Source organism: Thalassophryne amazonica, chromosome 4, assembly GCF_902500255.1.
Source record: "Thalassophryne amazonica chromosome 4, fThaAma1.1, whole genome shotgun sequence".
Taxonomy (NCBI): Eukaryota; Metazoa; Chordata; class Actinopteri; order Batrachoidiformes; family Batrachoididae; genus Thalassophryne; species Thalassophryne amazonica.
This window is the reverse complement of record NC_047106.1, coordinates 44,950,439-44,966,026: the sequence shown is the minus strand read 5'-3', so window position 1 is coordinate 44,966,026 and position 15,588 is coordinate 44,950,439. Positions and strand designations below refer to the sequence as shown.

The 15,588-nt window shown below is 40.5% G+C and overlaps 1 protein-coding gene across 1 annotated transcript in view; it reads right to left on the bottom strand.

Moving 5' to 3' along the window:
* clcn2c (chloride channel 2c) overlaps nt 1–15,588 on the bottom strand; it is a 382,840-nt gene that overhangs the window by 198,056 nt on the left and 169,196 nt on the right. The window contains 1 exon segment of the mRNA XM_034167802.1: nt 13,826–13,906. Coding sequence (XP_034023693.1) covers nt 13,826–13,906 — 81 coding nt within the window.

The window sequence follows — 15,588 nt, the reverse complement described above, 5'->3', positions numbered from 1 at the left end:
CAACGCCCAGAAAACAGTGGAGATGATCGTGGACTTCAGGAAAGCCACAGCCCCCCCGCCCTCCCTCGCCCTCACCAACAGCCCCATCACCACTGTGGTCTGTCACCGCTTCCTCGGCACCACCATCACCCAGGACCTCAAGTGGGAGTCAACCATCAGCTCCCTCATCAAGAAGGCCCAGCAGAGGATGTACTTCCTGCGGCAGCTGAAGAAGGCCAAGCTGCCTGTCCAGCTGATGGTGCAGTTCTACACGGCCATCATCGAGTCCATCCTCTGCTCCTCCATCACGGTGTGGTATGCCGGGGCCACAGCCAGGGACAGACACAGACTGCAGCGCATTGCGGCCTCTGCTGAGAAGGTGATCGGCTGTAGCCTTCCATCTCTCCACGACCTGCATGTCTCCAGGACTCTGGGCCGAGCAGGTCGGATCACAGCTGACCCTTCTCACCCTGCACACGGTCTATTCAAACCACTCCCCTCGGGCAGGAGGCTACAGTCCATCCGGACCAGAACCTCCCGCCATAAGAACAGTTTCTTCCCCTCTGCCATTAGACTCATGAACACCTCATAACTCAGTCACCTTAAGCTTAACTCTGTCACTTTATCATTTTATCACGGGTCACTTTAGACAATGTACTTTGGTTTTAATTGCACTCCTCCCACTGCACTGTTTTTTCTGTTGCACACAGCCTTTCATATTTCTTATCTTATATTTTATCTTATTTTGACACATATGTTATATTTTATCCTAGCATTTTATTTCTTCTTAATGTTGCACCATTGTACCAAAGCAAATTCCTAGTCTGTGAATCCTGTTCACTGGCAATGGCAATAAACTTATTCTGATTCTGATATCTGTTTTACACACTGTCCCGGTCCGCTGCCAAGCCGCAAATCCCCGTCAGTTGCGGATATCAACAGTTAACGGCAGATATACAGCGCATAGAGTGAGTATGTATTGTGTATGAATTGAGTATATATGAGTATGTAAGGCGGATATTATCCGCATCCAGATTTTTGAACAGCTCAAAAATCCTGGCTGCGGACATGCGTGCCTCTGCGGATGATCACGAGCGTGTTCGGATGACGGCCGACTCATACAGGCATGTTACACGGATATTGAAGATGTTTGGCAAATATGGGCCAATTTTGTGCACAATCCATACGCAAATCCTCCTAAACGCCAGTGGGACAGGGCCCTAAGCACCACCAATGCTTCTGATTAGATTCAAAGACTATCACAAACCCAACACAACCAACAAGCCAGCACTTCTGTGTTTGTGCGCCCTGGCCACTGCTGTAAAAAAAAAAAAAAAAGACTAATTTCCCTTCAAAGCATACAGCGGTCTAGACATGAGGCTGAATGAATGAATGAATGATGATTTATTGTCATTACAACAAGGGCAACGAAATTATCTTCACACCCAGTTAACTCAGAAATACAGCAAATAATCCATAATTATTACTGGTTGAACATAATGGCACACATCAGAATTAAAACAGCATATATACATTTGATTTGTTTATGTACGCTAAACTTTGAAGCACTCCATCATCTGAATGGAGGCTAAGTGAGTGTAGGCAGCAGCAGAGGCCTGCACAGCCGAGCTTGGGGGTGGGGTGCTGCTGTGCCGCACGGCCTGCCAAAGTGGCAGAGCGGAGGCCGAGTGGGGCGGGGGTGGGGACAGAAACACAAAGGAGGGGTAGCCATGTGTCATGTGTGCAGATGAGTTCATATCAGTCTGTCCATGTGTGCATAGAGCCTGTAGGGAAGGGAAAATGGAGAGGGAGCCAAATCCTTCACCAAGGCTGTTGAAATCTTTCTGGAGGAAGCAACGGGGCATTTTGACCTTCGGTAGCTGATAAGGCTGCCATGTTATGGTTACGCAGAGAGACACAGAATTCCACTATGGCCTCTCTTTAACCATTCACATCCAATTGTGAATATTCACTGATCTCCAACATCAATTCCTTTGCAGTCAAATTGCTCTGAGATGGTTTCCACTTGAGTTTAAGTTCAAAAGTTAATGCAGTCTGAGATTGTACCGCCACGCTCCACTTCTCCCAGGCATCGAGAACATAGCCCGCAGGATAAGTTCAATCTGGGTATGTAGGGTCCCCCAGCCCTGATTCCTTGTTGAAAAAAAATGGTGTCAACAGCATTAAGAGACCATTCCATTCCATGGTTACTCCAAATATAGTTCAGAGAATACACAGTCTGGTGAAGTTGGGACTTTTGAAGGTTGGGGTAGCGATAGAGGAAAGACACGGAAGGAGAGGAGAGCGAAGGAGAAGCGAGCGCCCTTGCTGGAGTCCCAAGCAGGTTTGTTTAGTTGTGACTGATTCAGCAACAGCCATGTGATATAACCGTGCGTCATTCAAATTGCTATTCAGTAGATGGGCCATGCATAGAACACTGCCATCTACTGAATGGCAGTGTGAATGATTCCCAGTTATATCACACGGTTGTTGCTGAATCAATCAGAACTTAAACAGAATTTTCAGTTTTGCAAAAAGCCTTTTTTTTAACATTTTTAAACATGACATATTTTACAAATACACATTTATTTGTAAAAACCAACACTTAACTTGTGTGTTGGTTTTTACATATAATGAATCAACCAATCAGTGATTGGAGGCTCGGTTTACCCATAATGCATTTTGGCATCTGTGTGTGTGTTAATGTTCAAAACTTCAGAATTGGTGTATTATTTTAGATTTAAAAGATATGTGTTATATTTTCACTTTGCACAAATGACAGACTTGACATTAATGTAGTTAAACTATCCAGATTAATTTGGTTTATAAATCAAAACCATAAGTCATACCTGCTTTCCTTTTGAGGACTTTGGCCTCAATGATGGACTGCTGTATGCTGTGAAGAGAAATGACTTGTTTTTTTTGTTTTTGCAGCAGCAGCAGCCTGGTGGCCAGGCCCTTCTGCTGAGGTAGAGTTGAGCTCAGCTCCTCTTAGTTGCCTGGCAGGAGCCAACGTGTATGAGGGTTTTTACCATTACCAACTACATAAAAAAGCATTAGCGGAAGCTAATTGGTCTGCTGATGGCTTTTCAAGTTAGCTGAAAAGTTAATCTGCTAACAAAAAAGTTAGTTTTGCTAATTAGCGGTTAGCGGAACTGTGCCCACACTGATTTGTGTCAGCTGCCTGTTGCAGCCTGTTGCCCCAGCACACTACAACACAGAAAATGATCCTGGTGGCCACTGAGTGAAAAAACTCACTTATAGTTGAATAATAACCCAACCTGCACACATTCATATATGCCTTAAAGCTACAATACGTAGGATTTAGGAATGTTTATTGGCATATGCAATACAGCATTCATAACCATCTGTTCATTAGTGTATAAGTAACCTGCAACCATGAATCAAAGGGTTTTCTTAAGGTTAGAATGAGCCTGTCATATCTACACAGGAGCAGGTCCCCTCACGGAGGCCGCCAAGCTGCAGCACCATGTTGATACAGTAGCCCAATAGTTCGACTTTTGCATTTTGCAGTGCAGCCAGAAGACTGAAGAAGAGGAAAAAAGATAGATGTGGCTGCTCTCCTACCTGCTTGTTAAGCATGACAATACTCATCACATGACTTCAACTTAAGGGTCCAACCAACGATTTTTTGCACTTTGCTTCATATAGTCAGCATAGATTGTGTGAATACAGAGTGAAAATGCTTGAATGTTGTTCTCCTGATTATAACAGATGATCTGAAACATCACTGTGACTTGTTATCATGCTATCATTTCATGCTGACAAGTCAGAGGTGGGACTAAGTTACTGTCAAGTCATTCTTAAGTCATCAATCTGCAAGTCCCAAGTCAGCTTGCAAACAATCGGCATTCATGACTTGAGACTTGCTGATTCATGACGAGAGTGACTTCATCCCACCTCTGCAAAAAGTGTTCAACTCTGTCTCTCTCACTCTGTATGCGTGCCACTCAGTCACTCCCTCTCTTAACATGAAGTGATTTTGCAAACATTTTTACGTTTGAGTCCCTGAGTCTGTCATTTCTCACAAACACACAGACCTGTAGCGCATGGCCTCAATTCGCCCTAATTAAATAAATACATTAATCCTTTCTCAACAAAAACCTGAGGTTTTGAACTGAGGACAGAGGCTGTTTTCACTCCCAACACTGAAATTCTTTAGCCATCTGGAGATAAGCACTGGGAGACAACCCCGTGGGTCTCCACACTGTGGCCCACAGCAACAGAACTGTAACTCAGAGTTCTTCAAAGGAGCCCTTGCGTGTTTATCAGTTAAATTTCAGCCACTATGAATTACATGACATTATAATTGCCTCACGTCAGAATCTGAACTTCCATAGGCCCGGAGAACCACCTTTTATGGCCTCACGCCAAGGCCAGAACCTCTCCAGACACTGCAAAAAGATCTCTTCTACAATAAGACGTGGCCATAAAACTGAGTCTCGACAACCAGCTATTATCTCTAGCTATTATCTCTGTCTCTAAGACCTTTGCTTAAATAAAAATGCATCAGTATTCTTTTATTTATATATAAAAACTTCTAATGTTGTTTTTATTGATTAATCAAAATGCTTTGCATGTATTCCATTTAATTGATATGTGTTCCTTGTAACTGATGTGTGTTTAAGTGTGATCTTTCTGCATTATCAACATGTTGATGGTGAAGTATTCTGTTTATCCAAAGGATGTGTTTAAGTAACTATTAATAATATGTATCCATTCGAGTGTCTTAGAACAAATAGTATGCCAAAATAGTTAATGTGTTTAAATAATTGGCTATTTTTTTGTCTGGCTTTCTAACACGAAGTTTTCTGTGAAATTACACACCCTAAATGGGTGGAGTTTAATGACGTAAGTCCCCTTTAAAAGTTGGAACAGAGTTTCTGCTCTCTCTTGGAACCCTTTCTCTTCTGTGGCCTCTCTTGCAACCCTCTCTTCCCTTCTAAAAATGCTTAATTTTATTTTTGGGTCAACAAGGCCCCATGCTAAGCTAAGCTACCAGGTGGCATTCATGCATTCATTAATTCGTTGCTATCCTTTGATAACTAACAAGTTTTAAGGTTCATCAAGTCTTTCAAATTTTTAAGAGAACTTCCAAGCTGATCTTTTCAAAATAATAGCAAATTGACAGAAATGCGACTTTTCTATAATTTTCCAATGCTCTTAAAATTTTTACCCTTTTTCCTAAATTCACAAAGACTTTTAATATGGCTCCAACAAACTTTTAAAAGCTACCAGAAACCATTTTCAATAAACGCCTTCCACCTCTGGGGTCCAGCAAGCTGATGACCTGACTGCAAGCAGCCATCCTGTCAGTAAAGCCAGCCGAGACAAGCCTTTGGAATCACCGGGGGAGACCACTGAGTTAACCCCTGACCCAAGTGAGCACACTGCAAAGAGCCTACATCAATGACAGACGGACAGATCACCCGAACCATCTCTTCAATGGATCAGCTAAGTGACCCAGTTAAAGGTTCCAAATTCTAATCAGATTTATTTAATTAAGTCTTTAAGCTTTACCTCTTTCTTTCAACGTCTCATGAGTAAGCAATTGTGTCCATAAATGAACTTAATCACTGTCCACAAAAGTGCCAGTAAATTGTTCATTTCTTGTATAATTGTAAATAAAATGTAAATAATTTCTGCTGTGGTTCATTTTGTGTTCAGAAGGAAAACTTTGGTCAATCGTATTGTAGAATTCAGACTTTCAGACCCGAGACCGATTAATTAAACTGAGACTGATTAATTTGAGACTGATAAATTAATGAATGTTTAAATTCAAGTACCTATGCTTTAAATAGGTGGTGCCCCTAATAATAATATTCTAATTAAATATTATTAACCCTAAAATTGTTAATTATTTTGGTGACCCATAAATGAGGTCTAGGTCAATCTAATTCAATTTGAGAGTTTAACCATACTTTCACTATTTTTGGTGCTCTCCGCGAGGCCAATAGCAAATTGCGAGGCTTAACTACTTATTCACCACATATTTATTGGTGCGCCCATGTGAAGAACCTGTAAATTCATTACATTATTTATTGGTCCCCTGGTGTGAGCTTTAGCAAATTCACTTTACTACAGACCCTGACCCTTATTAAATCAAGTTAGTTCTATAAAAAAGTAATTTACATGTAATAAAATTAATTAAAATAAATAAGAGGCATTTGACTTATGTGTGCAGCAGGACAGAAAACTGAACAAAGCCTCAACTTGTTATTGTATTCCATTGGGATAGATGTCAGACAATATCCTGTTGAACTCTAAAGAGTTCAACTCTTTCTTCGCCTGTTTGCCTGTTTTGGGGTGTGTTGTGAGAGTAAACAGTTACTGCTCAGATATTGTTGCAGTTGTGTATGACAAAACTCTGCCTTTTGTTTGGACCTGAAAGTCATATTGACATGGAATGTGATGTCACAACTTGAGGACTCACTGTCTACTGGTTGCTAGTGCAGGCCAGATAATTGGTCAAATGGGGTGTATACATATTGATTATCACAAGAGAAGGCAAAGGAGCCACCACCAAACCAGCAAAGAATTGCAGGGAAACAAAATCATGACTGGCAAATCAATGATGAAGCCTGCAACCTCACCACTAGATGGCACCAAGTCCTACACATGATAACTGTAAAGCGATTCATAAAGAAACACTTTGCTAAAGTTCATACTTTTGCACATGGTTTAAATGTTTGAGAGGACTGAGCATGTTGGGAAGGAGAAGAGTGGGAGTTTTGTCAGGTTTGTGGGACCGTGGAGCATACTAGCAACTATGTAACAGAATTACCTTTGTCCCTATCAGACTGGACTGCTTCAGGTGGCACAACATCAAGGAAAAAAAAAGATTTACTGGTCACAGAACAGGGATTATTATTATTATTTTTCTCTTTTTTTTGGGGGGGGGGGTGATTAAAAGCAAGCCAACCCCCCCCATTTTTTTTAAACCAGTCCACAGGTCATATTAACATATTGCACTTCAAACTGAGGACAGGAGGACAGGATTAATATTAGCACAAAGGGACACTTCACATATGCACACATCAGAGTGGGTGAACCCTGAGATGGATAAAACCAAATGAATATGAACATGATTTAAAAAACAGCTACAGAAAATAATGACAAATGAAAAAGGAGGTTGCAATTTTAAATAAAGATAAGGGACAGGATGTGATAAAGGCAGCTGCAAAGTAATGCTTGACATTACAATTATACTGAACTCTGCAGACAAATGAGACCAAATCAGATTTTATGTAAATAAAAAAAGACATCTCTAGAAGAAAGCCAAATATGGATTGGCTTTAAAAAAAATCCAACAGAAGCAAGCATTCATTTTTTATGCATCAAAATATATCTTTCTATCTCAATTCTGAGTTTCAAATTTGAAATTGCCATGACCGAAACAAGAATGTACGGTACCCTTTCCAGAGTGGCAGCTATAGCCAGGTAGAGGTCAATGGATGATTGACCAGGGGTCAGGGGTCAACAGCTACTGTAAAAAAAAAAAAAAAAAAAGCTAGTATACCTCATTTGTCTGCTCAAAAATGCCAGAAAAGTATAGTTTGGACCATCAATTACTGAGTGCCATGGAGTTGTGGGGCAAAAACAACAAAAAACTGTGTCAATGGTCAATTTCAGTTTATGCAGGGGTCAAAAGTTAAAGGTACTCCAATTCTGGTAAAATGTGATGCAAGCTATTGGTTGAGCTAATAGGGTTTGACAAAGGAATAGCCTACCCAACACCATCTGAGATGCTTTGTTATGTTCTGGGGAAACATATGTCACATAATCTAATCGACACTGTTTGACCTTTACTTTGGGAGACCAAACATTCAGCACGGACAAACTATTCCATTTATTAATTCCATTAGCTAAATCAATGATTTTTACCAACATAAGTCATTATTATGATTTTAAAGTTTGACTCCCTGCACCCTAATGAGGAATGAGAATTCTGACATATCCTTGGTACAGTCCTACAAGCTGTCTGTCACACATTATGTGAACAGCTGGCTGAATAATTCAGCACTGTTCCTCTCATCCCTGTCGTCCCTATATCATGTTGCTGACATCGCCTTCATCATCTTGAGATGCACAAAAAATAACCAATTGGTTTGAGACTGATATAGCCATTTGAATGTTGTGCCACAGGGATACGGAGCACAATATTCACATTTTGGACAGACTGCTACATTAGATTAGATAGAACTATAAATCCCATGGGAAGACTCCCTCAGGGAAACCAAGGTTCCAGCAGCATTGTATAACAGCATACAGGGTAAGAAGCAGACAGGGCATCCAAAGTAAAAAAACTATTTGCAAATATAAATACAAGGCAATGCTGATCGTTACTGGTTTACTGACTACTACTGCTCCTCTCCTTCCGTCCTCTGTCTTCCTGTTACTCCTCCTCCCCCTGAGTGAGTTGTACAGTCTGACGGCCCAAAGAACAAAGGAGTTTTTCAGTCTGTTGGTCCTGCACTTGGGAAGGAGCAGTCTGTGGCTGAAGAGGCTCCTCTGGTTGCTGATGACGGTGTGCAGAGGGTGACTGGCATCATCCATAATGTCCAGCAGTTTGTCTAGTGTTCTCTTCTCTGCCACCATCACCACATGTATCATACAACAACCTTCAGACATATTTGACAGCTGAGCCAGCAAAGGTACAAATCAATATTCCAGCTTCAGGATCAATAGAAAGCCTATCCTTTAAGAAGCACACTATGAGCAAGCCTTCTAAAATGTGCATGTACCTTTACCATGGCCTGAACCTGGGCATGGGGATACTGCAATCCAAGTTTGACTGCAACACAATCAACATAACTTTACAAGTATCCACATATGTTATATATAAGTTAACAGAACTAAATTTAGTGGAAGCCAATTTGTCTAACGGTTTCAATGAATAATCTAATGAATAGGTTAACTTTGCTTATTAGCTATTAGTTCAACCGCGCTGCCCAGTAGGGGATGAGTGGTGATCACCACTCTGGTCTCGACCTGGTCGGACTGAATAATGAACAATGAATAACGAGCCACTCAGCATGAATTTTTTTTTGTGCGAGTTGAGTTATTCAAGAAACGTGGGAGGATAGTGGCTCTTAGAGGCATATTATTCAGCTAATGAAGGTCATCTCTGAGTGTGACGCTAATTTTATGAAGTTCAAAATTCAACAAAAATAGCACGGGGTGATTTGTGTATGAGGTGCTACAGGGACAAACGCGGATGTTAGAGGCATGTTGGTGGTGAGTATGAGGCTGTTAGAAGCCCATATCTGTGTACGTGTCGGCTACAAGGACAGGACAGGCTACCTGCAACCAGTGGCAGGCACAGCTAACCAAAAGGTTAGCTTCAATAATCGCTAATCCACTAACTGAAAAGTTAATTTTTATAGCGCTAAACCGATAAATCGCTAACTTTTTGTATTGACTCAGTACACTGTCAGCTAAGCCAATTTCAGTTTAAGCACCACAAGTGCTGCTGGGTAATTTCAAACATGATCACAAAGTGAAAACAAACAAACCAGAGCTTCCTGTCCCTTTATGCACCCAGCCCACTGCCATTAAAAAAAAAAAAACTTATAGCATAACTCAAAGTTCTTGTTTGATATGGTGGCATTTCTTATTCATGGACAGCCAACCTGTTGGTCGTCTCCTTTTTCAGCACAGGACTTTCTGGACTATTTCGAAAAAAAAAAATAGAAGATATTAGGTTGCGCACATCTCAGCATACTTTGGTCCAATCATTGTATTCAGCTACTGAGCTGGGGACTACCACTGAGGTGCTACCTAGATTCACAGAATTTAACAGTATCTCACAAGATGTGCTGACGAAACTCGTGATGTCTACTAGAAGCACAACTTGTTTATTTGATCCTATACCAACAAAATGTTGGTATATTGTAGGAAATTTGGCCCATTCTTGGGCCGACTGTGCTGGAAATTGTTAACCTTTCTTTAAACTCAGGATCTGTTCCAAATTGTTTTAAATCTGCCGTGGTTAAACCACTACTCAAATCTAATCTGATCCTGGTGTATTGAAAATTATAGGCGATAATCAAATCTATCATTCTGCTCTAAAATTCTGGAAAAGGTGGTTTCACGGCAGCTTGTGGACTATCTTACTGAGAATGACCTTTTGAGCCACTGCAGTCTGCTTTTAGAAGACATCACTCCACAGAAACAGCACTTATTAAAGTAGTTAATGATCTTCTGCAAGCAATGGACTCGGATTACTACTACAGCATTGGTGTTGTGGATCTCAGTGCTGCGTTTGACACAGTTGATCATATTCTACTTGATAGGCTAGAAAACTGTTTCGGGATTACTGGAACTGCTCTTGCATGGCTGACGTCTATCTGTCTGGTTGTGTTTGCTTTGTAATTTCTTTTTATTCTACTGTGTTTTTATCTTTTTACTGTGCTTTTCTTGCTTTTTAATTTTGATTTTAGATTAATTTTGTGTTGTGAATTATGTGAAGTGCCTTGGGGCGACTGTCGTGATTTGGCGCTATATAAATTAATATAAATTGAAATTGAAATAAAAGGATCATTTTACTTTCACCCAGGTGCATCGACTCAGACAGCGCACAGGAGACCTGAATCGCAAAGCACTTTTCACTTATGGTTCATTTCAAAACAATAATTCCCAACACTTTATCGACATTAAGGGAACTCTGTCATTTTTACAAAAGTGAAAATATGATATCGCACACATCTTTTAAAGTAATGCGTTAATTTTGAAGGTTTCAGTGTTGACACATGCCAAAAGGCATTATGGGAAATTTCCCCCATCAAAATGCATAGAACACTGCCATCTCCTGGATAGAAGTGTGAATACCAACTGTAATTGTGTGGTATTCGCTCTATTGAGGTTTCAAATCCTGCAAAAGCTCGCAAATTTTCGGAGACTTCGCATTGAGACAATCTGATAAGGCTGCAATTTCACTTTCCTACTTGATCTGCATCCTTTTCATTTATGCATCCACCTCCTTACTTCCCCCACTACAGTTTTAATCTGTAATTCTGGATCTCTCTCTTTGGGAAAAGAGAATTTTGAAGATGGAAAGAGACCTTATTTTATCAACAACAACAGACCGTTTAAAGATAAAGACAGAAAGGCAGATATAACTGACTGTCGCCAATATGTGGAGAAATGCTTTTGCCTGTCAACTATCGCTACTCAATGGAAACCTCATTTCACAAAACTTCAGCAGAACAAATGACAAACAGTTGAGGCCAGAAATTTACATGCACCTTAGCTAAAAACTTTAAGAGCTCCATCTTCCACCCATCACAAAGCGCCGTAAAGCACAACACAGATGAACTGTTTCCAAATGACTTAGTTACAGTTTTCACCCATGTCCCCTAAATCATGAGACCACTTGCACCCATGTAAACGTCTTAGTCTAAACTAAAAGTGAGGTGTGCTCAGACACAGTTACGATATATATTGCCATTGCCCAGCACCAAAACACATTTGTGCCACAGACCATCAAAAAACCTGGGCCTTCTTCTATCAAACTGTGGAAGAAAAGGTGCTAAATGCTTTCATATGAGTAAAACTTAGGATGGATGTATTTTAACATATCTATTACACAGGTGCACACCAGGCACACGCACATCAGTAAACATGAGCTGATTATAAATTCCCTATGTAAAGCATTAAACACGTTCATGATCATCTGCATTCAGAAAATCCCTCATTTAACCATAAATGATAACAAAACATCAGATAAAAACCCATTTAATTTATTATTTTGTATAGCACCAAATCACAGCAAAGCTCCCTCAAGGCGCTTCACACAAGTAAGGTCTAACCTTATCAACCCATGTGTCGTATGTGTTCCTCACCAGAATAATGGCAAAGAACAATGAAAAGAAACGTGTGAAAAGGAGATCAAGGCACTCGTGTGTGTGTGTGTGTGTGTGTGTGTGTGTGGTCACAGCAGAGTGGGCCAACAAAAAAATGCAGCGTGCGTGCGTGTAAATAGCACTGGACCTCATTCATTCCATCACCTTTAGCCGAACTGGACCAAAGCCCTTCAGTTTTTCAGTTTGTTCACATGATATCCAACCCCAATTCCAATGAAATTGGGACGTTGTGTAAAATGATGTAAAATAAAAATAGAATACAATGATTTGCAAATCCTCTTCAACTTATATTCAATTTAATACACCACAAAGACAAGATATTTAATGTTCAAACTGATAAACTTTATTGTTTTTGTGCAAATGTTTGCTCATTTTGAAATGGATGCCTGCAACTCATTTCAAAAAAGCTGGGACAGTGGTATGTTTACCACTGTGTTACATCACCTTTCCTTCTAACAACACTCAATAAGCGTTTGGGAACTGAGGACAATAATTGAGAGTGTCATGACTGGGTATAAAAGGAGCATCCCCAAAAGGCTCAGCCGTTCACAAGCAAAGATGGGGTGAGGATCACCACTTTGTGAACAACTGTGTGAAAAAATATTCCAACAGTTTAAGAACAATGTTTCTCAATGTTCAATTGCAAGGACTTTAGGGATTCCATCATCTGCAGTCCATAAAATAATCAGAAGATTCAGAGAATCTGGAGAACTTTCTACAAGCAAGTGGCAAGGCTGAAAACCAACACTGAAGCCAGTGACCTTCGATCCCTCAGGTGGCACTGCATTAAAAACCGACATCATTGTGTAAGGGATTTTACCGCGTTGGCTCAGGAAGACTTCAGAAAACCATTGTCGGTTAACACAGTTCGTCGCTACATCTACAAGTGCAAGTTAAAATTCTACCATGCAAAGTGAAAGCCATACATCAGCAACATCCAGAAACGCCGCCACCTTCTCTGGGCCCGAGTTCATTTGAAACGGACAGAAAGTGGAAAAGTGTGCTGTGATCTAATGAGTCCACATTTCAAATTGTTTTTGGAAATCATGGACGTGGTGTCCTCCGGACAAAGAGGATAAAGACCATCCAGATTGTTACGAGCGCAAAGTTCAAAAGCCAGCATCTGTGATGGTATGGGGGTGTGTTAGTGCCCATGGCATGGGCAACTTACACATCTGTGATGGCACCATCAATGCTGAAAGGTACATCCAGGGTTTGGAGCAACACATGCTGCCACACAAGCAAGTTACGTCTTTTTCAGGAATGTCTCTGCTTATTTCAGCAAGAGAATGTCAAGCCACATTCTGCAGTGTTACAACAGCGCGGCTTCGTAGTAAAAGAGTGTGGGTACTAGACTGGCCTGCCTGCAGTCCAGACCTGTCACCCATTGAAAATGTGTGCCGCATTATGAAGCGCAAAATATGACAACAGAGACCCTGGACTGTTGAACAACTGAAGTCGTATATCAAGAAATGGGAAAGAATTCCACCCACAAAGCTTCAACAATCAGTGTCCTCACTTCCCAAATGCTTATTGAGTGTTGTTCGAAGGAAAGGTGATGTAACACAGTGGTAAACATACCACTGTCCCAGCTTTTTTGAAATGTGTTGCAGGCATCCATTTCAAAATGAGCAAATATTTGCACAAAACAAAGTTATCACTTTGAACATTAATATCCATCTTTGCGGTGTATTCAACTGAATATAGGTGAAGAGGATTTGCAAATATCATTGTATTCTGTTTATATTTACATTTTATACCGTGTCCCAACTTCATTGGAACTGGGGTTGTAGACAGTACCAAAAAACATGTTCACAGGTTGTAAAAACATGTTTCTTATTTTTTTCAAGAACAGTGGGGAAAAATTGTGTTAATGTTCTGTGCAAAATAAAATTACAAGGAAACTACCATTTTAATATTTTCAATATCACTTTTCAACCTGCAAGCACAAAAAAGATAACTTACTCATAAATTCCACCAAGAGAGACATGAACTTGCTGAGGAGCGCACGCACACAAACTGGCAATGTGTACAAACGGACCCTGGCAGAAGAAGAGAAAGTGTCAGTTTCAAACATTTCATGTTAAAGTTTCTTTAAAAAAGAAAATTATCACTTGTCAAAATGTAGCTTGTAGAAAGTACATGCATTTCTCTGGTATACTGCAAAATTATTCCATTCCAAATATAACCAGTTGTCTGTGTAATCTAACAGACCGCATGATGAAGGAATCACATCTACAAAGTGTGGAGTTCATGCTGTATTCGATGGAAACCGAAAACGCATTTTCGCAAACCAAATAAAATTTTGTAACTAATTGGTGTCACTATTCACAACTGCCACAGTAGACCAGTACAAGTGTTTTCTTACCCGTGTCTAGCAGGTATCCAGCAAAACACTTATGTGAAATATATCTCCATTTCAGTCCAAGCTCTTCCCAACAGGATCTCTAGTGGCCTATGTTTACTAGTTGTCCGTTTCCATTTCACATTTTGTGGCACTTTCAGTCAAAATTGAAGGTCTACCAGATTTCTTCAGCTCCCTGGTGCTATCACTATCATATGTAGAGAAGTAGTGGCATTTGAACCTTAAAGAGCATGCTGGGAAACTGAGTTTCCCAGTAGTGTGTCATGGCATCCTGTCCTACACAGGTCAAACTGAATCCAGAGAAGATGAATTTTGATAAGATTGATAATTATTGTATGGCCTTGCCTTGCAATGTGGAGCGCCTTGGGGCAACTGTTTGTTGTGATTTGGCGCTATACAAGAAAAAAGTTGATTGATTGATTGATTGATTGGCAATATAAGATTGGTCCAAAAGTCAAAAGGGACTACACATTTAAGTTAAAAAATCAACCCTTATCACATAATATAGGTAAGGGTGATGGCACAGTTGTTAAGTGCTACCTGTTTCCAGTGCGAAAGGTTCCTAGTTCAAACCCCACCCCTGCCCATTCTCCATGTAATGCGGAGTTGCATCATGAAGGGCATCCGGCATAAAACTGCTGTGGCGACCCCCAGTGAAAATAAGGGAGCAGCCGAAGGGACTTACCATCATCACATAATATAGAATATGTGCTCTGACAGCTCTGTGAATATCAGACTGCAGAGGATAAAATTCAAAGTGGAACAAATACGATGAAAAAAAAGTCAGACCATCAGAAAAGTGATGCTCAAGTTTGTGGCTTGCACTGAATCTTAACTGTAGATGCAGCAGCACAAAAAAGAGCCGATGGCATGTGTGCACGTGTCTATGGGTAATAGAGAATGTTTTTGTGCAAGTATGTCTTCAGGCTAGGTAGTCTTCTGGGGATGCCGTTCCTGACACAGTAAGTGCTACAAGACTGAGAAATGGTAATCTACAATACATTATACATAAACTAGCCCACAAGCCATAAACAACAGCTGTGTTGTCGAGCTGAAAACCCCCAAGATCTCCACACACACACACACACACACACACATTTATAAAAAGCCCAGTGGACTCAGAAAACCTCTCTAGTCATTTAATTTCTCATTTCCTTCTTTGCCCAGATTTCATACTCATTGTTCTCAAAGTGAACCCGAGCATAGCAGCCACTTCATTAGGTTTGGTTCAAACATTTATAAAAACATTTGCGATTCCTACTAAAAGGATGTAAGGAACATGTAGAATCTAAATACTGCACGTTTGCATATATGCAGTGATTGCAAACTTGATACGAGTGCTGAGGAAGTTAGATTAAG